This window comes from Dendrobates tinctorius, unplaced genomic scaffold (assembly GCF_039654945.1).
Source record: "Dendrobates tinctorius isolate UK_male_01 unplaced genomic scaffold, ASM3965494v1 ptg000208l, whole genome shotgun sequence".
In the NCBI taxonomy this organism is placed as follows: domain Eukaryota; kingdom Metazoa; phylum Chordata; class Amphibia; order Anura; family Dendrobatidae; genus Dendrobates; species Dendrobates tinctorius.
In genome coordinates, this window is record NW_027361875.1 from 1,739,016 (window position 1) to 1,766,745 (window position 27,730).

At 40.1% G+C, this 27,730-nt stretch overlaps 1 protein-coding gene across 3 annotated transcripts in view; it reads left to right on the forward strand.

Annotated features, from left to right (window-relative positions):
- Positions 1 to 26,002, forward strand: part of SLC8A3 (solute carrier family 8 member A3) — a 463,850-nt gene extending 437,848 nt beyond the window's left edge. For all 3 annotated transcript variants that reach the window (XM_073554155.1, XM_073554156.1, XM_073554157.1), the window contains 4 exons: positions 10,032 to 10,162; positions 10,356 to 10,455; positions 20,703 to 20,978; positions 22,666 to 26,002. In XM_073554155.1, coding sequence (XP_073410256.1) covers positions 10,032 to 10,162; positions 10,356 to 10,455; positions 20,703 to 20,978; positions 22,666 to 23,042 — 884 coding nt within the window. In that variant the 3' untranslated portion in view covers positions 23,043 to 26,002. The remainder of the gene's footprint in view (positions 1 to 10,031; positions 10,163 to 10,355; positions 10,456 to 20,702; positions 20,979 to 22,665) is intronic.
- The last annotated feature ends 1,728 nt before the right edge of the window (positions 26,003 to 27,730 follow it).

Below are 27,730 nucleotides of genomic sequence, written 5' to 3' on the forward strand. Positions count from 1 at the left end.
CATAGTGGCTGCACATGGCATTGCAAGCTGTTCCCCATTCACAGTCACTATGCACTGTTCTGAGCTGTGTTACCATACAGATCCATACTTTATATGTTCAACTTTTCAACAGCATATCATTTCCTCAAATTTTTAAAAATCCCAAGTTGCAACAAATATGAAAGCATATTTATGTGTCTTAGAAATACACCACAAAATAAATCATGTCACATCAGCATAGGTGGATATACACAGAAACAGCACTGAGTAATCTATCAAGAGAAGTGAATAAACCCAGTGATAAATAAATATATATATTTTAAAATGTATAATTTTATTAGTACATGCAAGTTAAAAACACATTAAAATATTGGGCGGCTATGCAGAGAAGAAAGCTTATGATAAAACGTCTAAGGAATGGGTATAGGATAAATAATGGTGTTATATTCTCTGAAAGTGTATAGTGGTCTGTATATCGAAAATATAGGAAAAAATTGTTTTAGTATATAAAGGTGAGTGATAAGTTATAAAATACATAAATGAGTAGTTAAGTATAGTGAAAAAACTTTGCTTGTATCAAATAACAGACATGCCATAAAGAAAGAGAACAACACATGAGTGGAAACACCAAGACTCTGGCATGTTTCGCTCGGTGGCTTTCTCAAGGACTAAAATGGGACAGAGACATTATAAGTACCATGTCATCCAATGGCAACAAAGCACCCAGTATTTTTTTTGTTTAATTAAAAAACGGTGTTAGGAGTATGTATCAAAAGAGATCAGTTTGGATTGATTAAATGCAGGAAGTAGTAGTATATGCTCTATAGTGTGGAACGCAGTCATGTGATAAACATGTAGCATAATGATTGGCAGTGGAAACATGAATGAAATTAAAACGGCTGTGTTTACTGGGTGCTTTGTTACCATTGGATGAGTAGTTTATAATGCCCACATACCCTTTTCCCATTCCACTATTTGAGAAAGCCACCGAGCGAAACGTATGTCAGAGTCTTGAGCTTTCCTCACATATGTTGTTCTCCTTCTTTATGGTATGGCTGTTATTTGATACAACCAATGTTCTTTTTCACTATACTTCACTACCTATTTATGTATTTTATAACTTATTTATCACTCACCTTTATAAACTAAAATTATTTTTTTTTTCCTACATTTTCTATATACAGACCAGTATACACTTTTAGAGAATACAAGACCATTATTTATACTATACCCATTCCTTATCCATATTATCTGAAACTTTCTTCTGTGCATAGCCCCCCACCCCACTATTTTAAAGTGTTTTTAACTTACTGTATATGTACTAATAAAATTATACCTTAATAAAAAAAAATGTTTCTCTTTCTGTGGTTCTTCACTTCTCTTGGTAGGTTATTCATATTTATGTCTATTGACTGAAATGAAACATTGCATGCTACTGTATACATGCAAGTTACATTTTTCCTGAAATTAGAGCTTGTACCATCCTCATTTATACAGGAGGTCTAGATTATAGCCCTGAATATGCAAGACAGATAATTTGCAGATGTGTGAGCATGACACATAGAAAATGATGGCTTATCATGACACCATTACTGTCCCCCACTGACAACTAGGACAGGTTTCCATTCTGCTCAAATTTAATAAATCACAAGATTATCATATCACGTATCACTGATGCCAGGCGGGTTATGATGGGAAGGGTTTATTTTCATCACTGACTGTCATTTTATTGTGCATTTTATGCCACTGCATAAGTAAGATACATTATTTTCCCAGGAAGCATGATAATCTGCATGCAATAAACAGTACATGATTATACCACAAGAACCATGTGAACAAAATAAATCTACAGACACATGTACATGCCTGTTCTTGCCATCTACAGAGATGCAATTGATTTCTCATGGTGCACTGCCTGCAAAAGAAGACTCCATAGTGACTTGGGTCTCCTTAATGAGGGCTAGTATTAATTCTGAGCCGCATCGACGGCATCTCATTCTGCTAAATAGTACCCTGCTCTGTGAAAAAAGGGGTAGTCCACTGCTTGGACAATTTGTTGTCATACTCCACGCTTGCCCCCCAAAAATTAAAAAGCCTATACTCACCTTCAGTGCCAGCGCCTTTCCAGTGGTGTTGGCACTCGTGGTCCGAAGGCTCTCGAGCGGTTGTTGTGGCACGTGAGCCCGGCGCCCAATCAGCGCTGGCGTCACGGTTCCCGCCTTTGACGAATTGCACATGAAGAGGAAGTCCGGGCTGCGGCTGATCTCTGACTTCCTTGTTCAATTCGATGAAAGGCGGGAACCGTGACGCCAGCGCTGATTGGGCGCCGGGCTCACGTGCCACAACAACCACATGGGAGTCCTGGGGGCGGCAAAGTGCTGACATCATGGGAACGGTGAGGAAAGTAAAAGCTTGATTATGGTATAGGGGCCAAGCGTGGGTATGACAAGGAGTTGTCCAAGTAGTGGACAACTTTTAAGAGAAGAACCTGAAATGGTGCTGTCTATGTGAGGTCTTTGGTTTGGCTGTATGAGCTACTTTACATATTTTTCCCATGTAGAATTGCCTTGAAAGTAAGTTTTCAATGAGAGGCAGTAATTCTCTCTGAGCCGCTATATCTCAAAACACATTCCCTTTCATGAAACTCTGATGGTAATTTTAGACAAAGTGCAGCTTCTTCCCTTGCGCTCAAGAACTTAAAGGAAATTTATAACCAGGTATTTGCTACCCCAATCTGAGAGCTGCATGGTGTAGGGGCAGAGACCCTGACTCCAGAGATGTGTCACTTACTGAGCTGCTTGGTGCAATTTTGATAAAATCAGTTTTATCAGCAGAAATTATCACTTGTGGACTAGTACCTGCTGCCAGATAGTCCTCCATATTCACAAGCTCTGTATAGCCCCACCCTCACCACTGATTGGCAGCTTTATGCCTATGCACACTTTACAAAGAAAGCAGCCAATCAATGGTCTGAATGCTGAACTGTTCACAACCCCACCCAAATCATTGATTGGCTGCTTTGTTTGTACAGTGTAATGTAGTGCCTAGATCTTCATAATTTGAGCCCATAGGGGACTTTGCTTTCAGAGTCTCTGCACTCAGCATTGCCATGTGCTTGAACCCCAAGCTTGTCTTTTCTTTCCATGTTCTCTACATATGTGCAGTTTAAGAAGTTGAACACTTGTTTCATCTGTAGAAGTAATGATTAAAAACATGCATTGCGAAATCGCAGCCATTATGAAACATGGATGGTAATTGGCCACATTGTACAAAGATGGTGCCATTTGCTACATGCGAAAAAACCCTAAAAGGACTCTTTACGTATCTGGGCAGTCTTCTCAGCTCAGCTAAAAATTATATTATTTAAATACTTATGTAAAGGAACTTGAATGAGTAATGAAATCAAGAGTTCAAAGCAATTCCTGTTGATTTTGACTTTACGAGGGGGTCTTTAATATCCTGGTTGAGTGTTATGTCAGTCGTAAAGAACATCTAGAAGGGCTTCATACCAAAGATCATGAATAGAAGTCCTATTAATAAACAAAATACCGTAGAAGTCAATGAGCTTTTCTCTGGGCTGCAATCACGCAACATAGAGCATTGGTTACATTGAAAGATTAAACGGCCCTCGAGAAATCTAGAAAATGTTTAGGTCAACCCTAATCATGGCTTTGGACTGCATTGCACTAGACGAATCCTTAAATATTTCTTTGCTCTTAAAATGTTTTTTTTGTCCATGTTCCTTTAAAGCTGAGCACCCCTTGGTGCTTTGTACGATTCCTATCCTTGCTTGTTATCTGGAATTTTGACATTACTTAGAATTTTTATTTGATAACGTTTAGAATCTTAACTTAAAAAAAGGAAATAAAAGTTAAATGTTTCTAGGAAATAAGTACTTAACCCATTTATATTTCTCCCCTACTGTTTCTGCCATCCGTTATGTCTTGTGTAATAATTACCTAAATTTTACTCATTTGTTAGCTGATGTGCTCGCTCCTCTGATTCAGCTGTTATTGGGGCGTTTTTCATGCTCGCAGACTAATTTCTTCTACTGAAGCAGAATACCAACTCCTAACATTCATATCAATTGGTTTATTTAGAAGGTTTGGGAACATAGGGGTTGATGTGTCTCCAAGTTTACCTAAAATATAGCGTTCAGTAATAAATTAGCCATATGGCTGCTATATTCCGATTGTGACCGTGTGAGGATTGTACTTAGAATGATAATCAAGAAATGTGCATAGAAAATAATCAATACAATGAACTGAAGCTAAGAGTAGAAGAACTTAATTTTTATGAAGCCTTATAACTCCCTGAATAAGGATAAATGTAGGTTTACCTGCAGTCTTTGGGTAAATCCAACCAGAACCCAACTACAGCACATTTTGCCAGGGGGATGTGCTTAAAGAGGTGGTCCACTACTCGGACAATCCCTTCTCAATCACATTTCCCCCTTGTAAAATAAAAACCGCTATACTCACCTCCAGTGGAGGCGCCGTTGCAATGATTAAACCTATAAATTACAAGAAGTTTATGCCAAATAAATTTAAAATTCAATCTTTATTAACATTATTGACAAACAATTGGTAAAAATTAATTCTATTAATTTAGTGGGTAGACACACAAATGGACCTGAAAACACAGGATCAGTAATACCCAATTAATGAGCTAATCATCAAAGTAAATAAAAAAAGAGAAAAACATGAACAAATAAATACTAATACAAAAAAGTACTATCTGGTACAATTGGTGCTTATATGGTTCAATGGATATGAAAACAGTTATTTTCCAATCAATGTGTGAATAATGGATTAATCCTAATGTTCAAACTGAACTAGAAAGCATCTATAAGATGTCAGGACATTATATCCATAATATATGAGCATTAATGCTAAATTACACTATAGAAACTTAAATGAACCATAAGGATGATAAATTTATTTTCTCATGAAAGCTATAATTTTTGTTATACAGAGCTCATAACAGCGTATGTACACTCCTCAAATAAGTTACAAAAAATAACAGATAAACAAATTAATATAATGCAATAGTGCTCAAAATGTCTTAGTGTATTCCTGACACAAACAAAATATATTTATGTATATGTATCTGCTTAAAAGATAATGCTATGATAAAATCATAGTATATAATGATAAATGTGCAAGTATGCTACTCAAATACTATAAATAGTGAAACAGCATTGTGCAGAAGGGAGGAGGAGGATAAATTATATTCTAATTAGAGAGGTGTGATGGTGTGATATGCTGTGTTGGTATCATTTTGTGTATATTTCTGTTTCACTGATTTTCATAGTTTTTTTCTTGTTGCCTTGTGCGTCTGTAGCCTGACTGTGTCTGTCTCTTGATGACCCCCTGTGTTTCCTTAATCCCCAAGGCTCCTTTGTCTCCTCAACCTGTCTGACTACCCCTGGACATAAGGAGAGGGCTGGGGAGGACAGAAGCTGTACACAAGGAAGGGGGTGGAGAGGAGAGGAGGTGGACAAGTCAGCTCCTGTGTGGAGAGCTTAGTGAAGGCTGCACCCCAGAGAGAAGGACCCATTTTATCCTCTGGTGCTAGAGTTTTGGAATCTCGTCTCCCTGGACATTTTATCCTGTTACTGGACTGCATTCTTGTTCTGGACTATTGTATCCTCAGTGTGGTGGATTGTTTATGGACCTTCTAATTTTGCCTGTAATAAAGGTCTTGGGATTGTTCACCCTTCCCTCGCTCTGTTGATTGTGTGGTATCGGAGAAGGACCCCGTGACAAGAGGGTATACATGACCTGGTTGCAGGAGGGCTCCCTGGACGCACGTTTCGCGTTAGCTTCTTCTTACAGGGAGTAAGAAGAAGCTAACGCGAAACGTGCGTCCAGGGAGCCCTCCTGCAACCAGGTCATGTATACCCTCTCTAATTAGATAATTTATCCTCCTCCCTTCTGCACAATGCTGTTTCACTATTTACAGTATTTGAGTAGCATAATTGCACATTTATCATTATATACTATGGTTTTATCATAGCATTATCTTTTAAGCAGATACATTTTTTTTTTCCAAAATCATATTTATTGAAATTTTACATAGTTAAACAGGAAAACACATCAATTCCGCAAACAGTGCAGAGTAGATTAATAACACAGGTCAACGAAAAAAATTTTTTTTTCTGGTGTCCAAAATATTTTAATGAATTTGGGGTATTTTTGGGGTGCTGATTCTGAATATGTCATCAGTTTTGCCAGATTGGCTCAAGTTTTTGAGATTTTTGGTATCTTATTTATAGCACTTGTTGGTAAATGCGACGCATCATCTCATTAATTTCTTTGGATTAGTACTTGAACTGAGCAGTTCTCAATATAGTTTTGTGTTAATTAGTGTTCTAAAAGTTTGTTCATAGCTTGATTTTTGCACTAACTTTATGTTGTTGTCTGTTTTCCAGTGAAAAGCATGAACTCATCATGAAGAAGTTGTCTTAACGATCCAGACTCATTCTGTTACATTTGTGGTGAATATACACTGCCAAAACATAGAAGAAACATAACACACTTCGTAAAAAAAGTGTATTTTGCCTATTTTGGGGTTATGCTTGGGGACCAAGACAAGTTTTGGGCACCACACATAGTGTGCAAAGCATGTATCGAATTATTACGAAAATGGAGCAAAGGACAAAGAAAAAGCTTCAAATTTGGTGTTCCAATGGTGTGGAGAGAGCCAAAAAATCATCATGATGACTGTTATTTCTGTGCAGTGCAAGTGCAAGGATTCAATAAGCATAAGAAACGAAAATGGGAGTAACATGGAATCTGCAAGAAGGCCTGTCCCTCATTGTGAAGATGTGCCTGTACCTGTGTTTACCATAAATAACAGTCATCATGATGATTTTTTGGCTCTCTCCACACCATTGGAACACCAAATTTGAAGCTTTTTCTTTGTCCTTTGCTCCATTTTCGTAATAATTCGATACATGCTTTGCACACTATGTGTGGTGCCCAAAACTTGTCTTGGTCCCCAAGCATAACCCCAAAATAGGCAAAATACACTTTTTTTACGAAGTCTGTTATGTTTCTTCTATGTTTTGGCAGTGTGTATTCACCACAAATGTAACAGAATGAGTCTGGATCGTTAAGACAACTTCTTCATGATGAGTTCATGCTTTTCACTGGAAAACAGACAACAACATAAAGTTAGTGCAAAAATCAAGCTATGAACAAACTTTTAGAACACTAATTAACACAAAACTATATTGAGAACTGCTCAGTTCAAGTACTAATCCAAAGAAATTAATGAGATGATGCGTCGCATTTACCAACAAGTGCTATAAATAAGATACCAAAAATCTCAAAAACTTGAGCCAATCTGGCAAAACTGATGACATATTCAGAATCAGCACCCCAAAAATACCCTAAATTCGATGAAATATCTTTGGCACCAAAAATGCTGTTGACCAGTGTAATACATCAAGAAAACAGACATACAAACGTAGGAGGCAAGGAATAAGGGGGGGAAAAGGGGGTAGGTACACCTAAGTATACGATTGTAAATTACTTAGATCAAAGGTCTTAACAGAAACTGACCTGCTAAAGTTCAGGTTCCTGAATATCAAAGTGGCATATAAGCTAGACACATAGCAGGGTTCCTCGCGGGCAGGGAATATCAGGCCCTGAATCGATGTAGCACAAGCATCATCACGGTGGATTGAAGGAGAGACTGCTACCAAGCCACGGTTCCCAAATCTGGGACTTTTTCTTTTTAGATGACGCAGATAATACCAGAGCCCTTTCTTATTGGCAATGAAGGTTCATCCTGTCAATCACAAATTGTATGGTCGGAGCGCTGGTCTTAAGCAGATACATATACATATATATATATTTTGTTTGTGTCAGGAATACACTAAGGCTAGTTTCACACTTGCTTTTTTTTGCAGCGCGTTTTTCCCGCAAAAAAACGCATTGAAAAAACGCATACAAAAGCATACAACTGCTGCGTTTTTTTCAAGCATTTTTATGAGCATGCATGAAAAAAACGCAGCGTTTTTATGCGTTTGTATGCGTTTTTAGTGCGTTTTTACCGCGTTTGCGTTTTTTTCCAACATTTTTAGGTGGCCCCTCACACTACCCAAACCATGACTTTACTAACCCTAACCCTGACCCTAACCCTGATCCTAACCCTAACCCTGACCCTAACCCTTAACCAAATCATGCTTAACCCTAACCCAAACCCTAAACCCTAACTAACCCTGACCCTAACCCTGACCCTAACCCTTAACCAAATCATACTTAACCCTAACCCAAACCCTAAACCCTAACTAACCCTAACCCTGACCCTAACCCTAACCCTGACCCTAACCCTGACCCTAACCCTAACCCTAACCCTGACCCTAACCCTAACCCTGACCCTAACCCTTAACCAAACCATACTTAACCCTAATCCTGACCCTAACCCTGACCCTAACCCTTAACAAAACCATACTTAACCCTAATCCTGACCCTAACCCTGACCCTAACCCTTAACCAAACCATACTTAACCCTAACCCTGACCCAAACCCCAACCCTAACCCTGACCCTGACCCTAACCCTAACCCTAAACCCCCTTAACTAACCCTAACTCTAACCCAAACCCCTAAATTCCATGGTTAATAAAAAAAAACGCATATGCAAAAAAACGCATACATGAGCATGCCAGTGCGCACATATGCGCATCCATAGGCTATAATGGCCATTTTTAGCGCAAAATGTGCGCATATGTGCGCATGCGCTTTTTTGCAGGGCCAAAAAATGCAACATGCTGCGTCTGGAAAATACAAACGCACACCCCAAAAAAACGCAGCGCATGAAAATCGCATACATGCGCTTACAAGCGCGCAGGTATGCGCACCCATGTTAAATATAGGGGAAAAAACGCATGCGCACATATGCGTTTTTTTCCAGCGCTAAAAAACGCAAATGTGAAACCAGCCTAAGACATTTTGAGCACTGTTGCATTTTATTAATTTGTTTATCTGTTATTTTTTTGTAACTTATTTGAGGAGTGTATATATAAATAAATTATTCTATTTTCTATGCTGTTATGAGCTCTGTATAACAAAAATTATAGCTTTCATGAGAAAACAAATTTATCATCCTTATGGTTCATTTAAGTATCTATAGTGTAATTTAGCATTAATGCTCATATATTATGGATATAATGTCCTGACATCTTATAGATGCTTTCTAGTTCACTTTGAACGTTAGGATTAATCTATTATTCACACATTGATTGGAAAAATAACTGTTTTCATATCCATTGAACCATATAAGCACCAATTGTACCAGATAGTACTTTTTTGTATTAGTATTTATTTTTTCATGTTTTTCTTTTTTTTATTCACTTTGATCACTAGCTCATTAATTGGGTATTACTGATCCTGTGTTTTCAGGTCCATTTGTGTGTCTACCCTCTAAATTAATAGAATTAATTTTTACCAATTGTTTGTCAAAAATGTTAATAAAGATTGAATTTTAAATTTATTTGGCATATACTTCTTGTAATTTATAGGTTTAATGGTATTTTGGAAGTGCCTTATGAAATTAGGTCACCCCTTTATGGTTTTTGTGTGCCGTTCCAATGATGTTGGCACCTGCTTTCCCCGGGCCCACGTAATATTATATCACGCGAGCCCTGCAGCCAATCAGCGGCTGCTTTACTTTCGCCCCCTTTGGACATAATTGACATATGGAGGAAGTCACTGTGAGGATGGTAGCCCTACAAACCGCTTCATACCTGCTAAAATCCGCAGCTCTAATTTTCATTAGTCAGCCTGGAATGTCGTCACACATGCATCTTGCCACAATGATGACCTTGTACAGTTTCACCTAATCAAAAGAGGGATTGGGGATGCTGTGAGGTAAAAGGCAGTTTGCAAGGCCCTGATTCAGTACCCACAGATTAGTGATGTGGCAGCTGGACCGGGTCCTGTGAATCAATTTGCACCATCTGTAGCCAAAGTGAACTGTTCTGGAATATGTTGGGGCTAAATAACTAAGTTCATGTCTAAGTGAGTTAAATTTCTGTTTTCTAGCTGTTGAACTGGCAGAAAGAAAATTGTCAGTAGAGGAAGAAGAAGCCAAACGAATTGCCGAGATGGGAAAACCCATCCTAGGGGAGCACCCAAAACTTGAAGTCGTCATTGAAGAGTCTTATGAGTTCAAAGTGAGTAGATTTACACAATACGCTGTAAAATGAGGACCAACTCAACTGCATGAAAATTTTGGTAAAATATCGTAAAATTCCGAAACTTATCAGTGTATACCATTCATTACATATAAGTTGGTCCTTTTATATACAGTAAATTTTTTTGCCTGAATTTGTTAACCCATTGCCTTCTGTATCGCTTTGCTGATAGAGTACTGTAGACAAGCTTATTAAGAAGACAAACCTTGCCCTGGTGGTAGGAACGCATTCCTGGAGGGATCAGTTCATGGAAGCAATAACTGTTAGCGCAGGTAAGAGGTGTTACACCCACAGCAACCTCTTACCGTAAATATTTCACAATCACTTTTCAATCTATTCTATTATTTCTAAACACCGTTTTTTGGTGATTCCTTTGTATCCCCGTTCATACTGCACCCACACACACACAAATGATACACCATTTGAAAGGTAAACTTGCCCCCTTCAGCAAGAAAATAGCCAAACAAACCACACATCCACGATTGTATCACTAAATACAGTTTAAACATTAATTTTCATAAACCTGCAGTAAGGAAAAATGACCTGCAGGTGGCACCACAGTATCCCAAAGCACACTACCAACACATTTGTAAACATGCACTGCTTTTTTGCTAATTACTTCACCCCACACACACATGAAACACAATTTGAAAGGTAAACTTGCTCCCTTCAGCAAGAAAAGAGCCAAACAGAACACACATTCATGATTTTATCACTAAATACAATATAAACATTCATTTTCATAAACCTGCAGAAATGACCTGGAGGTGACACCTCAATCGGAAAACAGTTTTTGGCCTCTACACATATTATTAATTTGAGTATGTTTTCTTAAACCTCTGTAGATATTTTAAGCCTACCTAATGTTTTGAAAATCTTTGCACTTTAAATTTTTCTTTGCATCCAAAATGAAAAATGAAGGAACTTTGCAGATAGTCTTCATAAAGAAAAAAAATGTCTTGTTTTGTGTCTACAACTCCTATACAGAACTGCGGTATGTCTCCTTACAGGAGCAGTCACAGACAGGAGAGGGCCCCTGTGCAGGTACAACATATGGACCCTTTGCAGTCCAATAGCAAATCATAATGCACATTTCCACCTGTTTTGGAGGTAGAAGTGGCCCCCTTAGGCTGGTTTCACATTAGCGCTTTTTAAGCGCACGCACGGCCGGGGGTAGCTCCGCCCCCGAGCCGGCTCTCTGCCCGGCGTGCCCGCCCCTTGCTTGTAGCGCCGCCTCCTAGCGCACAGCGGCGCCTGCGATCGGCGCACCCTATCTTTAGCATAGGGTGCGCAGATTGTGCGCAGGCCGTGCGCTAGTTGCGCTTTGACCTGCGCTGCGCACTTTTGACGGTGTGCCGTGCGCGCCAAAATCCGAAAAGTTTGATTTTGGCGCGCACGGCGCACCGTCAAAAGTGCGCAGCGCAGGTCAAAGCGCAACTAGCGCACGGCCTGCGCACGATCTGCGCACCCTATGCTAAAGATAGGGTGCGCCGATCGCAGGCGCCGCTGTGCGCTAGGAGGCGGCGCTACAAGCAAGGGGCGGGCACGCCGGGCAGAGAGCCGGCTCGGGGGCGGAGCTACCCCCGGCCGTGCGTGCGCTTAAAAAGCGCTAATGTGAAACCAGCCTTACCTCTTGGCTGTGCAGGTTGCACCAATGGAATGTCAATTCAGATCTTCATGGTAACAAACCTTGTGTAGTCTGGTCCTATAGTGTTATTCCAGTTGATCTGCATTTTAGTTCTTGCTAACTGACTAAATGTATATTAGGAAAGGTAGGGCACAGATGGCAGGCAAGAAAAACTCCCTGAGGAAGCATGCCGTGAAACTTGCATCGAAGTGTGAGTGTGGATGAACAGTGGGTTAACGGCATAATGTACTCTAGTCAGTGTGGCTATTTGATTTGATTCTTTTATTAGGTGTGCATACAAACTGGTGACAGGTTAAAATGCTATCATCTATGCGTTTCCAATGCTAAGAGCACCCTTAATCATTTTTTTGTTATCTAAAATGGATTGCAGCAATAAACATAGAATGTTGAACAATTTAGGACCAGTGCAAAGTAATTAAAAAAAACAATTCCAAATTAATTGGCCCAGGGGTCCTTTTGAGCACTGGTCAGCTCACATTGAAACTTTGCCAAATGGATATCATCAAGCAGGAACGGACAGAGACAGAAAGAGGGCTCTTGTGTAAGAACCTTTTGCAGTCGAATAACTGACCTCAATACAGAATTTCACCTATCTTGGGTGGAGGAATGGGCCCCCTTACCTCTTGGGCCTCTGTGCAGTTGCACAAATGGTATTTCTGCCCCTGTCATGAAGCTTGTAGCTTTAGAGGATCTACGGGTATAATCACTCACATCAGTTCTTGTTTTTAGGTGAGATCACAATTTAATATGTATGTGTATGTGAGGTTAAACCTTATTAATTCTGCATATTGTGGCAAAAGGTACACATATATTTATATTTTCATGCCAATATTGCCCTACCAGATTTACACCCAGGGACTCGGTGGCACAGTGTTAATAACTCTCATACTATGTCATGCATACATTATTACATTATACAATGGGTACGGAAAGTATTCAAACCCCTTTAAATTTTTCACTCTTTGTTTAATTGCAGCCATTTGGCAAATTCAAAAAAGATCATTATTTTTCTCATTAATGTACACTTTGCACCCCATCTTGACGGAAAAAAAACAGAAATGTAGAAAATGTATTAAAAAAATAATGAAATATCACATGGTCATAAGTATTCAGACCCTTTGCTCAGTAATGAGTAGAAGCACCCTTTTGAGCTAGTACAGCCATGACTCTTCTTGGGAATGATGTAACAAGTTTTTCACACCTGGATTTGGGGATCCTCTGCCATTCTTCCTTGCAGATCCTCTCCAGTTCCATCAGGTTGGATGGTGAACGTTGGTGGACAGCCATTTTCAGATCTCTCCAGAGATGCTCATTTGGGTTTAGGTCAGGGCTCTGGCTGGGTCAGTCAAGAATGGTCACAGAGTTGTTCTGAAGCCACTCCTTTGTTATTTTAGCTGTGCGCTTAGGGCCATTGTCTTGTTGGAAGGTGAACCTTCGGCCAAGTCTGAGGTCCAGAGCACTCTGGAAGAGGTTTTCATTCAGGATATCTCTGTACTTAGGCTGTATTCATGTTACCTTCAATTGAAACCAGTTGACCTGTCCCTGCAGCTGAAAAACACCACCATGTTTCACTGTTGGGATTGTATTGGGCAGGTGATGAGCAGAGCAGTACCTAGTGTTCTACACACATACCGCTTAGAATTATCACCAAAAAGTTCTATCTTTGTCTCATCAGACCAGAGAATCTTATTTCTCATAATCAGGGTGTCCTTCATATGTTTTTTAGCAAACTCTATGTGTGCTTTCATATGTCTTGCACTGAAGAGAGGCTTCCGTCAGGCCACTCTGCCATAAAGGCCCGATTGGTGGAGGGTTGAACTGATAGTTGACTTTGTGGAACTTTCTTCCATCTCCTTACCCTTACTACATCTGTGGAGCTCAGCCACAGTGACCTTTGGGTTCTTCTTTACCTCTCTCACCAAGGCTCTTCTCCTACGATTGCTCAGTTTACTGCACGGCCAGGTCAAGGAAGACTTCTGTTAGTCCCAAACTTCTTCCATCTAAGGATTATGGAGGCCACTGTGCTCTTAGGAGCCTTGAGTACTGCAGAAATTCTTTTGTAACCTTGGCTACTTGTGTCCCTTACCACAATTCTGTCTCTGAGCTCCTTGGCCAGTTCCTTTGACCTCATGATTCTCATTTGGTCTAACATGCACTGTGAGCTGTGAGGTCTTATATTAGACAGGTGTGTGCCTTTACAAATCAAGTCCTATCAGTTTAATTAGACACAGCTCGACTCCAATGAAGGAGTAGAACCATCTCAAGGAGGATCACAAGGAAATGGACAGCATGTGACTTAAATGTACTAGCTCAAAAGGGTGCTTCTACTCAATACTGAGCAAAGAGTCTGAATACTTATGACCATGTGATATTTCAGTTTTTCTTTTTTAAGAAATTTTCAAAAATTTCTACATTTGTTTTTGATTCAGTCAAGATGGGGTGCAGAGTGTACATTAATGAGAAAAAAATGAACTGTTTTGAATTTACCAAATGGCTGCATTGAAACAGAGTGAAAAATTTAAAGGGGTCTGAATACTTTCCATACCCACTGTATATAATAGTATACTCATTTGAGCTCCTTAACTGGGTTTACAATCTATATGTAGCACATACCTTACAGGGGCAAGTGTGGGCATCCACATGAACATGAGGAAAATTGCTAATGTCAGACGAGACCTCGAAAAGGTTTACATACAAGCGTTGCCATGATCATAGACCCAGTAGAAACAGAATCCTTACAGGTCCACAATTCTCCTTGAGTGTACCAAATTCTCCCCTTTGGAGGCATTGTACCATGCCATTTGTTAGCCACTAATATATTGTATATCATATGTAGCCTTCAAAGACCCCATTTGAAGTTATATTGTCAGTCACAGATATGCCCATTTGAACCTGTGGGGATTAATTTCCTTTTTTGCAAAGTGAAAGAAATAACACATTAAACACTTTAAAGCAGTAATTTCCATGAAATACAAAAGATTTGTCCCTTCGTAAGGTGTAATTGTACATTTCAGTAATGAATGTGTGAATACCAAAGAGCTACAAAGTCTATTAGCGCCCAACTACTCCTGGCAAATGCTGCTGAGCGGCTACACCGAGCGCCACACGAGCTAAATTGTCGGCTCGCTAAAATAATCTACAAGCCATGGGCAGCTGCATGACTATCTCATTCCACTCAGAATAAGTAGAGGAAGACAATATTTTAATTAGCAGCCTTACTTAGCCATCAGAACTGTAAAATTAGAATTACCTGGCCTTAATTCTTCATGGCTATGTGCAAAACTATTGAAAGTATAAAGCTAATTGAAATTCAAGGCAGAACATGCAATTTTAACTAATCTGCTTTTTTAATATATTTGAACTTTAAAAAAATCTGCCTCCTTTGCTTTTCATGAAAGTCTTTTATCCTCAGTTTTGTTTGAAGTGATCTTTTTAATAAAAGGAAAGAAAGTAAAAAGCAGATTCTGCATATGGGCAAGATCTGTCCATGTTATACAGCCTGTATATGTAGATGGGACAGATCAAAGCCTCTGCATAATAAGAGGTGCACAAGATCCCCTCTCTGGTACATAGGAAGAGCTTCTTAAGCCTACATCCCAAAGTTTAAAGCAAGCTGCGGCCATCCAAGCCTTTTCCTGGCAACTGTAGAAAAATGTAGTATTTTACCTGGAGACTATTCAGATGAAGGACTGCTTCTGTAATCCATGATCTGTTGCATCATCCATGTCCAACAGTCCAATAGCGAATCAGCTTTGAGATTTTATATGTGGAGGCTGTATCAATCAGACATACGGTATATACAAATACTGCTCTTCAAAGTCTTTTTAAAATAATTTAATCTCATCCAATCTATCCTAAACTGTTCTGCCCAACTAATCATCCTTTCTCCCTGCTATTCTCTGGCCTCTCCCCTCTGTCAGTATCTGCTATGTACTGAGACTTCTTTCTACAGTCTGGTGAGCGTATCTTTCCTATATCAATGAGGATCTGGTTGTAAGGTATTTACCATAAGGATACTTATTTGTGTTCAACTCCGTGGACCCACATCTGGGACTTCATTATTAGCAATCATTAATGCAGTTTACCGATGTACAATTGCGGTAGCCCTTTAAGGCATAGAATTGATACAAGATCACGCGCAACTTTTGTTGTCACTTGGCAAAGGCAACACGAAAAACTCAACTGTGAACGACTATTGAATGGTGTCTGACAGCTGTGGTAAATAACCTCTAAAACATTGCCCTTTGGCCAAATGGCTTAATAAAAGTTTTACCATGGACAACTCTATTAACCATCAGTTTTGAGCAAGTAACGAACTGTGCTTGCTAACTGCGGTATTCATTCTATTAAGGAAGGCTATTGGATATGAATCTTCATCGCATGGTGTATGATGTATAATTATATGTGTACATTGCTGTTGATTATACACCTTTTTCTGCAACTTGCTATGTGTGTTTAATTACAATTTGTAGTTAAGGTACTGTCACACTTAGCGATGCACCAGCGATCCCGACCAGCGATATGACGCGGTCAGGATCGCTGGTACATCGCTAAGTGGTCGCTAGTGAGCTGCCACACAGGCAGATCTCACCAGCGACATCGCTGGGGACGGGGGTCACTACTTACCTGTCAGACGAGGCGATCCTGACGTCCTCCCGTCCGGCTCCACGCTCGTCGCTCGTCTCTCCACAGGAAGCGCCGCAGGAAGCTGACGACGAGAAACAGTCCTGGACGTTCTCGCGTGATCAGCGATAACCAGCGGGGGAACGGGTCGCTGGTAAGTATCAGACACAGCGATATCGCTAGCAATATCGCTATAACGTCACAAGTTATAGCGATATTGCTAACGATATCGCTTAGTGTGACAGTACCTTATGTAGGCATTTTGTACTACTAATGGGGATTAGTGTGGATGGTATCTCATAGGACAAATACCGCATATGTTTATACTTTTTAGCGCAGAGACACTTTTCCATTCCAATTTCAACCTCATATAGTAATACACCACCAGGGGTGTTTTTTTGTCTCATGCAGCTTTTTTTTACCATAGAGTGGAGGAATAAAGTATTTGATCCCTTGCTGATTTTGTAAGTTTGCCCACTGACAAAGACATGGAACAGTCTATAATTTTAAGGGTAGGTTAATTTTAACATTGAGAGATAGAACATCAAAAATAAAATTCAGAAAATCACATTGTATAAATAATATAAATTTATTTGAATTTTGCAGTGAGAAATATGTATTTGATCCCTCTGGCAAACAAGACTTAACACTTGGTGGCAAATCCCTTTGTTGGGAAGCACAGCAGTCAGACGTTATTTGTAGTTGATGATGAGGTTTGCGCACATGTCAGCAGGAATTTTGGTCCACTCCTCTTTGCAGATCATCGCTAAATCGTTAAGATTTTGAGGCTGTCGCTTGGCAACTCGGAGCTTCATCTCCCTCCATAACTTTTCTATGGGATTAAGGTCTGGAGACTGGCTAGGCCACCCCATGACCTTAATATGCTTCTTTTTGAGCCATTCCTTTGTTGCCTTGGCTGTATGTTTTGGATCATTGTCTTGCTGGAAGACCCAGCCTCAACCCATTTTTAATCGATAATCAAACACGTCACTCTGTAGTCCACAATGGGGGGGGGGAGGATACCAATCCTAGCAATATGTAGAAGAAAAATCTGGCATTCAGATTCATCAAAAAATAGGTATTTATTCAGAATATACATATAACCTTTTGGACACTTATATTCTGAATAAATACCTATTTTTTGATGAATGGGAGTGCCAGATTTTTCATCTACGACCCATTTTTAATGTCATGGCAGAGGGAAGGAGGTTGTCACTCGGGATTTTATGGTATATGGCTCCATCCATTCTCCCATTGATGCAGTGAAGTAGTCCCATGCCCTTATCAGAGAAACACCTCCAAAACATAATGTTTCCACCTCCATGCTTGACAGTGGTGATGGTGTTCTTTGGGTCATAGGCAGATTTTCTCTTCCTCCAAACATGTCGAGTTGAATTAATGCCAAAGAGCTCAATTTTTTGTCTCATGTGACCACAGCTCCTTCTCCCAGTCACACACAGAAACATCCACAAAAACTATGAAAATGACTTGACTTGTATACTACAAAAAGATCAGGACACCATCTCTACTCTTAGCGAGTGACCTTTAGAAAATGAGGTTGGCACTGTTATGTGTACAGTTCCATATTTAAAGCCTAAACTCCATCGCTCCATCTTTCATAAATTATCCTAATAGTCCTCATCTTGTTCAGTCACTAATCACCTATTACTCTATTTTTATGATGCTACTCAACCAATTACTTTATTAATATGAATTATTTCAAATAAACAAATCACACTTTATAAGTACTAAATAGTGAGGGTAATGCAATACAAACAAATGTCATTACTCGGTCACTGTGGGAATGTTTTTTAGAGTTTTTTCCATCATGATTAATTGTGTATGCAGCTTTAAATTAATCTGTAAACTCATAATATTAAAAACAGTAATTGTTTTGTACTTTTCAGATTAATATCTGCAATTTATTTTTTCTATTCATATGTACACTCTTATTATTAATAACAGCAATGTATATTGGTTTAATAGTTGTATAATCCTTTGTAAAATCCTCATAGTTAACTATTAGTGATGAGCGAACGTGATCTGATAAGGTGTTATCATGCTCGTGTGTTAATAGAGCATCTTCCTCGTGTTCGAAAAATATGTTAGAGTCCCCGCTGCTGCACGTCTCGTGACTGTTCGACAGCCGCAATACATTGTTTGTTAGGCAATCGCTGCATGTGTTGCGGCTGTCGAACAGTCACGAGACATGTAGCTGTGGACACTATAACATATTATTCGAGCACGCCGAAGACACTCGGTTAGCACCCAAGCATGATTGGATAACACCAATCGATGAATAATCTTGACAGCATATGGCGACTCCAGTTTTTTCCCCTCTTCCATATTCCAATACCTACCCGTCTCCTTCGAAATATCCTTACTCCAGAAATAACACACACTACAATTTTTTTTTTTTAATTCTTTGGATAATTTTGGCCACAGCGGCCAATTTTATTAACAAACAATAACATTAACAATAAACATTATTATTAATCATAATGCAAATATGAGGGGAGGGTTCTTGGAGCTAAAAGATCTGGCTATAAAACCTTTTGGCCCAAAACCAATGCAAAAAACTCGACCACCATGATACCCTCAGCCGTCCATCCCCAGCTCGAGTGCACCGTAACTCCCGTTCCGGGAGACTAACCACCAGAGCTCCCGAGGTAAAAACCCTGTCCAGAGCCCATAACCAAAAAGCCAGATCCCCCATACCATTTTAAAACTGTCAGGAATATTACTTCCAAATCCTTCCCCAACCAATCATCGTCAACTCCAAGAACCCCACCCCCCGCCCCCTAGCCACTGTGCCAACAGCAATAACAAACGTTCCGTATAGATCCCACCGATTCCATGTTTCATTTTTTTTTTTTTTTTTTTTTTTTTTTACTGATATCCCCGAACACTACCTCCCCGTATTACCATCTAACAGGGAGGGTGGGTGGGTCTTCACTCCTTCTGCTTCAGGTGGTGAATGCGGGTTTTCCCGCACTTTCTCCCCACTGCCCCAGGCTGCCCCCACCCCGAACTCCTCCGCTGGCCCCATCCCAGCCACTAATGTCACGGCAGCCAAAACAAATTTAAAAACTTGCCCGCCCATTGCAGTCATGGGGGGCTTCTATCAGGCTGTGCCCTCCCCAGCCCCCTGCTAGATACGTGGTGCTTTCTAGCATCATTTGGAAGTGGGAGTAAGGGCTTGTGCAGATGACCGTATTTTTGGTCGGCTTACGCTTCAAAGTTTTGTTTGACCAGTGTTATTCTACGGGCCGTGCACGAGTGCTAATTTTCTCCTCAGACCAAGTCTGTCCAAAAAAAAAATTGCAGCATGCACGATGTGCATCTATAAATCAGATCACACTCAGCCATGCAATTCTGTGGGTTTGTGGAAAAAAAGAATCGGACTGAACTCTAATTACATCCAAGTGTGGTCCGATTTTGATGGACTGATAGAATGGAGACGATGGAGATATTTTTTTCCACATCTGAGACAATCAGGTCACACTGTGATCAAACTCTGATCAGTTTTATTAGCATAATCGGCCCAATTCTTTCAGATGAGAGAAATACGGTTGTGTGACCCTAGCCAAATAGGTGCGGATTTGGCCCTGCAGTTCCGCAGTGTACAGTATAATGTTATCCTATGGGTTTTCAAATCCGCAGTGCACATGCTGCGGATTTTTCCGTGCGGAAAAGCTGCGGTTTGTAATCCGCAGCATGTCAATTCTTTCTGCGGATTCCGCTGCTGTTTGACACCTGTTCCATTGTCCAGGTGTCAAACAGCAGGGGAAAACTGCTGGCCAATCCGCAGGTAAACCGCAGGTCACTTTACCTGCGGTTTTACCTGCGGATCCGCACGGAAAAATCCGCAGGTGAATCTGCAGCGTGTGCACACGCAGCCTTACTGTGAGATTTGTGTGCGTACGGGGCCATTGACACATTGCAACTACCAAAATTAGAACACAGTTGCAAAATACCAGTTATACCCCTCTCTTTGAGTGCACTAGTATAGAAGATAGCACATGCAAGAATGGTGCCATTTTTTGCAGAAATCCAGGAGAAACTCCCAGTTTTAGATAAGTTTGTATTCTTGACATGAGATGGAACTAAAGTACATGCTACATTCCTCCATTATAGATTCTTTGTAGCATAGTTAATTCTCCTGAATTTTACCCAATTCAATCATGTGGGAGATTTGCTCTTCCTGTGTATTCAGTTGATAAGCTTGTTTTCATATCATTATTGCAGCTGGAGATGAAGATGAGGACGAGTCTGGAGAGGAGAGACTACCATCTTGTTTTGACTACGTTATGCACTTTCTGACGGTGTTCTGGAAAGTACTTTTTGCTTGCGTCCCCCCTACGGAATATTTAAATGGATGGGCGTGCTTTGTTGTATCAATAGCCATCATTGGCATCCTCACCGCCATCATCGGGGACCTTGCTTCTCATTTTGGCTGTACTATTGGCTTGAAAGATTCAGTAACTGCTGTGGTATTTGTGGCCTTTGGCACATCGGTGCCTGGTAAGTGAGATCAAGTTAGGAGGAAACTCCCAATGTATTTTATTAAAATGTCACAGTTTAGGAGTGAAAAACTTTATATCTCTCCCAGGATTCATAAAGTCATAAATGGTTACTCCTAAAATATGTAGTCACAGTTTTCTGTGTATAAGTAAGTCAAATATAAATCTACTTTGAATCAGTACTGATTTTCAGCTATAACTGCCCCTACTGATGACCCTACAGAATGCTCATTAATTTCCATTGTCCCTGGATCCATCCTCCTATAGCTCTAATGCTGTCAGTGGCGCATGCTCAGATGCACCTAATGGCCTGCATAATACATCTTGGCAGAGATGTCGGTGGAGCATGCTCAGATGCACCGAAATGGTCCTGTATGATAAATAATAGCACATATGTCGGTAGAGCATGCTCAGATGCACCTAATGACCTTGTATAATACATCGTGGCAGAGATGTCAGTGGAGCATGCGCAGATGCACCTAAAGACCCTGTATAATACATCTTAGCACAGATGTCAAGGGAGCATGCTCAGATGCATCTAATAGCCATGTATAAAAAATGTCATTGCACAGATGTCAGTGGAGCATGCTCAGATGCACCTAATAGCCCTGAATAATACATCTTAGCACAGATGTCGATGGAGCATGCTCAGATGCACCTAATAGCCCTGAATAATACATCTTAGCACAGATGTCAGTGGAGCATGCTCAGATGCACCTAATAGCCCTGAATAATACATCTTAGCACAGATGTCGATGGAGCATGCTCAGATGCACCTATTGACCCTGTATAAAAATTCATACCACAAATATCTGTGGTGCATGCTCAGATGCACCTTATGACCCTGTATAATAAGCTACAGCACTGATCAGCCTTGTCATGTGGAAGATCCCATTTGTGCCAGCTGCACTGGAGGCAAGGGGATGCACATCAAACCATGTTTTGTTTTCCAAGAAAAGCCCCAATTAAGTCAGAGACAGGGGCTCAGACATGGTTTGAATCCACCCCATATTTGGAGGTCATGAAAAAGGATTTACAGGTCTTTATTCATCTGTTAGTTGATCACATGTTTAAAATCAGCTATCCACGCTGCTCTGGTGTTGTTTCTTGTCTTTATGGACTTGGCCTCCAGTGATTATGTGCTGTACATGTGACCACTGCAGCCAATCACTGCAGAACAATAACCTTCAGAACCACCAGAGAAGCACCACTGAATTTGCTAGGTCAGCATTAGTAATTTTGCAATTTTTATAGTATGTTTGGGTTGTTTTATCCCCTGTTTGCAGCACAAGACTTGTACACAATGTGATTCATTCTACCATCACCCCCTGCTTGAGCTGCAGTCAATTTATCTTCCATTCAGTGAACAGAATATAGTTCAATGGCACTAATCACGGACTATTCACAGCATGGTGCAACTCTCTGCAAAGGCACTGTAGATTATTTATGTGAAAATAGCAGGTGTATTCTCGTAATATTACAGAAAATAGTCTTGTGAATCCCGGAGGGGGTCAATGACATAATTGCATTCTGTTGCTAAACTACAACTCCCTTCATACTGCTGACAGAGAATACTAGGGATTGTCCTCTTTTACACTGAATATATAGCTAGATAGATCATTTTGTTACTATGAGAACCCCCAAATCAGTATGTTTATTTATCCATGTATTTTTTTTTTCTTTTCTAGATACATTTGCAAGCAAAGTGGCTGCTACACAGGATGTGTATGCAGATGCTTCAATTGGCAACGTGACCGGTAGCAATGCTGTTAATGTATTCCTGGGTATTGGCATCGCGTGGTCTGTGGCTGCCATCTACTGGGCTTCCCAGGGACAAGAATTCCATGTGCAGGCGGGCACCTTAGCCTTCTCAGTAACCCTCTTTACCATCTTTGCATTTGTCTGCATCAGCGTCTTGCTGTATAGGAGACGGCCTAGTATAGGTGGGGAATTGGGTGGCCCAAGGGGCTGCAGACTTGCAACAACTTTGCTCTTTGTAACCTTATGGCTACTTTACATCTTATTTGCTACTCTGGAAGCCTACTGTTATATCAAAGGGTTCTAATCTAAGCCAAGCGAAGTCTGCAACAAAGCCGCCGCCTTCATCTGTCGGCAGTCTCCTTGGGGAGAAGAATCTCTACCGCAGAAGGGATACCAGCCAATCAAATTGCATCTCTACAACTGCTGGAGATTGATGATATCACAATCCAAAGGACCTTCAGACTTTTATCAATGGTTGACGTGCATTAGGACAAATAGCAGTACTCTGAATTTCTGAGAAGCCGATCGAAAAACCTAAGAAAAAAAAAAATAAAGAGCGCGATTTCTAGCCGATGATTACTGGAACAGGATAGTGGATACACGTTAAATACTGGTCACTTTTTAATTACAATAGCAAAATGAAGCTTTTTGTGCCATCCAGGTACCAACGTCAAACTTTGACCAATGGCATAAATCCCATATGGTTACAACCAGCAACAGTCTTCTTATTTCTAGTTTATTTGAAGTTCTTTTGTTTGTCTCCTTGTATTTATTTCATATTTATACTCAGCCATTGAGACAGATCTCAGTAATCGCTATTTTGAAACGGACGATGCAGAGATAAGCTCAATATCTGACCTATGTTTTTAGTTTAATCTCATTACAAAACTGGAACAAAAAAAAACAAAATGCAATCGGAGAGGCTAAGGAACAGTAACGAATCCTTCAGTGTTGCACCATTATGTGGGAAAGCCAAGTGTTGCCAACCTTTGGATGGAGAGAGGAGAAGATAGGAAGAATAGTGGTCACCTTATTGAAGTTGTAAACCTTTGTATATACTTCTATGTAATCACTTGTCGTTGGAAACCAGTGTGGTTTGATATTGGCGATCAGTTTACCTCTCTGATGTCTGATGGGATGACCCACATCTGCTTCCCATTTTCCTTCATACCCATGTCCTACAGGATCATTATTGGAGAAGAGGCCATGTTCCCTCACACCAGGACATAAGGTTTATCTGTGGTTGGCCTGTTACACTTTGTTCTTTCCCTTGTATATTAGGAAGGTTTATCCCAATATATTGTATTACTGTTCCTTTAGAAGACTAAATTCTATTTATTTTTGTATACAGGGTCTTTAGATTTTGCTGACTCAAGGTGAAGATGCCAGTGTCTCATCCATCAATTTTCAACATCACCTTCAATTTCATTACATGCGAGTGAAGTTTTACAGGGAAATATATTTTTATCTAATTTATGTGGATATGTATTCCCTTTATATCAAGCGTTAAGGTTCTTTTGGCAGGTGGGAGTTTTGTCTTTTCACAGAGGTCCTTTAATTTGGGGGTTTTAAAGCTTCTAGATAATTAAATGACAAAACATGTCAATCATTTGGAACTTTTAGATGTCATTGAAGAGAGACTTACAGGCAGTAGTAAGAATGACGGATACAATTATACACATATTTAAAAAATATATATATATTCAAGCAAACAATACAGGCTAAAGCATTGTTTGAACATAAAGTTTATACATTTATGAAACCAAGGATTGACCAGCCAGCAAGTGTCCAAATGTACTGTGGTTAGTGATGGTGTCAAAAGTTTGTAATCCGGCGAATGGTGCCGCGACCGGTGGCACTTTCCTCACATGTCATCCTTTCAAAAATTGAGCTGCAGGTTCCTCACGAAGGAGAACGAGCTTCTGAGAAACGCGTTGGATTATTTGGCGCACGCTACGTACCGCAGTCGTTATGACATCCCACAGGAACCAACAGTTCCAATTTTGAAAGGATGATCTCTGAGGAAAGTGCCATGGAAGGGGCATCATCCACATACATCCCGTGGTCTTTGGATACCATGACAACCACAGCACATTTGGACACTTGCTGGCTTTGAACAGGTTGGCTCATCCTTGGTTTCATGTCTTAACCTTATGTACATTTTTTGCAATTCTCTGATGGGATGAGAATACTATTAAGCTGCAGTTGATAGAAATGGTTTTATATGGTTACTAGAGCCGGTGGACAAAGTATATAAACAATTATATATATATTTCTAGATGTACGTACAGAGTCTCATATTTAAATCAGCCTGAACATAAGAAACCTACACAGAAAAAGGCAAAAAAAAAGTTCAAAAGATAAGACTCCACAAGCAAAAAAATAAATAACTCTGTAATGTTCTAAGAATCTCAGAAGCTCAATAATAAAACAAATACCTACATATTATTTTAGGGAAGGGAAGCATAAAATCATCTTCAAATTTTGTAAAAGTTATATCATTTCTAGACTAGTTCTATATATGATCATCTAGAATTTCGAGTTGTGTCATATGGAGTACAGATCAAAGCGAGCCTACAAACAATATAAAATGAGCATAAGTGGAGGGACATGGAAGTGTACAAATACTTTGGCACAGGGTAGGTTCAATCAACCGTTTTCTCCACATTGGAGAAAAATGGTCCAATTATTTTGACCAGAGTTTGATCAGAGTGGCATCAGTTTTTCTTGAAGGTGGAGCAGAAAAGAAAAAATTCTCCACTTTGAGGTCATCCCAGTGCAGTCCGATGTTTTCTACAGACCCAAAAACTTGCATTGAAGATTTTTGACCGATCGGATCAAAATCAGACATTTCTCCGATTTTTTCTGCGGACCACTCGGTCCGAGATAACATAGATATGGCATGTGCACAGCCTCATAAACTATCATAGGTACAAGTGCTATACATGAAAACCACGGATAGCACTTGTATGAGAAAATCGGTCTTATGCACAAGCCCATAGCTGCATAATCTGTATATGGAGCTTAGCAGTATGTGATCTTCATTTCAACAAGATGGTTAATGTCTCCTATAATATTGCCGATTAATATGGAAATTCTCCACAATCCAGTGCAAACATTTTACAATATTTACTGAAAAAAAAAATGGTCATACCCTTTTGGAGAAATGCAGAAAAGAAGCATCCAACAGCACACGAATTGAATAGGATGCACGTTCCAAAGATCCCAGGACCCAAAGGGACCAACATATAGCCAAAAGACGAAAGGGGAACAGCATCCACTCCAGGTGAAGAGGTAAATATCTTTTATTCCGCCAAATATCTATTTTTGGCGGAATAAAAGATATTTACCTCTTCACCTGGAGTGGATGCCGTTCCCCTTTCGTCCTTTGACCCTTTTGGAGAAAGTCTCATGGCACAAAATGTTCAATCCAAGGAGAGGCGCGTGGTGCATTCTTTAAACAATTCTTTGCACCTTCCTGTCTAGTAGTTTTCCATATATCTTCTCTTTTCTGGCTCATGTAAAACCAGAGCGGTCAATCAAGGAAGAGGAGGCAGAGGTAGATGCAAGACAAGTAGGTGGGAAAGTGCACAGAACACATGTGCTGGCTTTGAACAGTCATCTGGCTCCCTTTAAAGACTCAAACTATTGATCCTCCTGGACAATGACTCGATAAGGACAGGGAAAGTGACGCAGACCATGAGACGGTGTTCCGCTGTAATGTTAAAATAGTCACCAAGTTGACATATCTCTGAGAACTACATTTGGGCATGGTTGAACGACACACTGTCGAAAAGCACAGTTCTGAGACAAACATGTTTTGTTAGATACCTGTTCTCCAGTTTACAATCCCCAAAAAGATCTAATGCTGCACCTTCTTGATCTTATCCGACAGAGGTCTTTGGCGTAAAAAAAGTACTATTTTTAAATAGAGTTTAGATCTTTTGTATTTTAACACTATATTAGGTTTACTACATTAATGACAATGCACTACAAAACCCAAAGCTGGCGGGTCCTGTTTAATAAAGGGTTAAACCAGCTTCCACAGGCCAAAAGTTAGTGGTATGCACGTGTATTCTGTTGCAAATCCAAATTAAACTCCTTCACAAAATCCACAGGCAGAATCGTTGCGGATTGCGCTATGGATGTGGAACTGATTACATCCCATGCTTACAAAGGGGTAAAATCCATGGTGCAAATCATTAGTGTACATTGACAAACTGCAGCTTTAAAATCCGTACCAAGAGTCAGTCTCTGCTGCTGTTTTTTTTCTCACGGAGTGTATATGAGGTTTGGTAAAATTTCACAAATTTTGCTGTATTTGTGGATTTTCTGCTCCCAGATTCGGGCAATGAATATTAGAAGAATAGACAGGGCTCATAAATTCAGGTCCAAGTGTGACTTTAGACCTGTTTCACACAAGTGTTTTGGTAAATATCCAAAATAGCAATGTATTATCAACAGAGTTGAGCAAAAAAATTTGCAGATCCAATACCCAGGTTGGTAGTCTGTGTCTGCTGCACCTGAGCAGTGTTGGACTAGGGTGCCAAGGGACCACCAGTAACATTGACTTTGGGGGCCCACTTTTCACCTACATACAAATATTACAAAACCCTCATTCACAAATTTACCTATGTCTCTTCATAATAATAAATTGGATAATTTGGTTAATGAATGATGAGATGCTGCTTTTGGCCAGTTTCACACGTCACTGGCTCCGGTACGTGTAGTGACAGTTTTCTCACGTACCGGAGACACTGACACACATAGACACATTCTAATGAATGTGTCTATGCAGATGTCAGCGTGTTTTCATGGACCGTGTGTCCGTGTGCAAAATACTTTGACATGTCCGTTTTTGTGCAACAGCACGGATCACACGGACCCATACAAGTCAATGGGTCCGTGTAAACATGTACCGCACATGGATGGCGTCCGTGTGCGTTTTTAGGAGTCATAGGGTTAACATTGAAACCAATTTTTTCAATACAC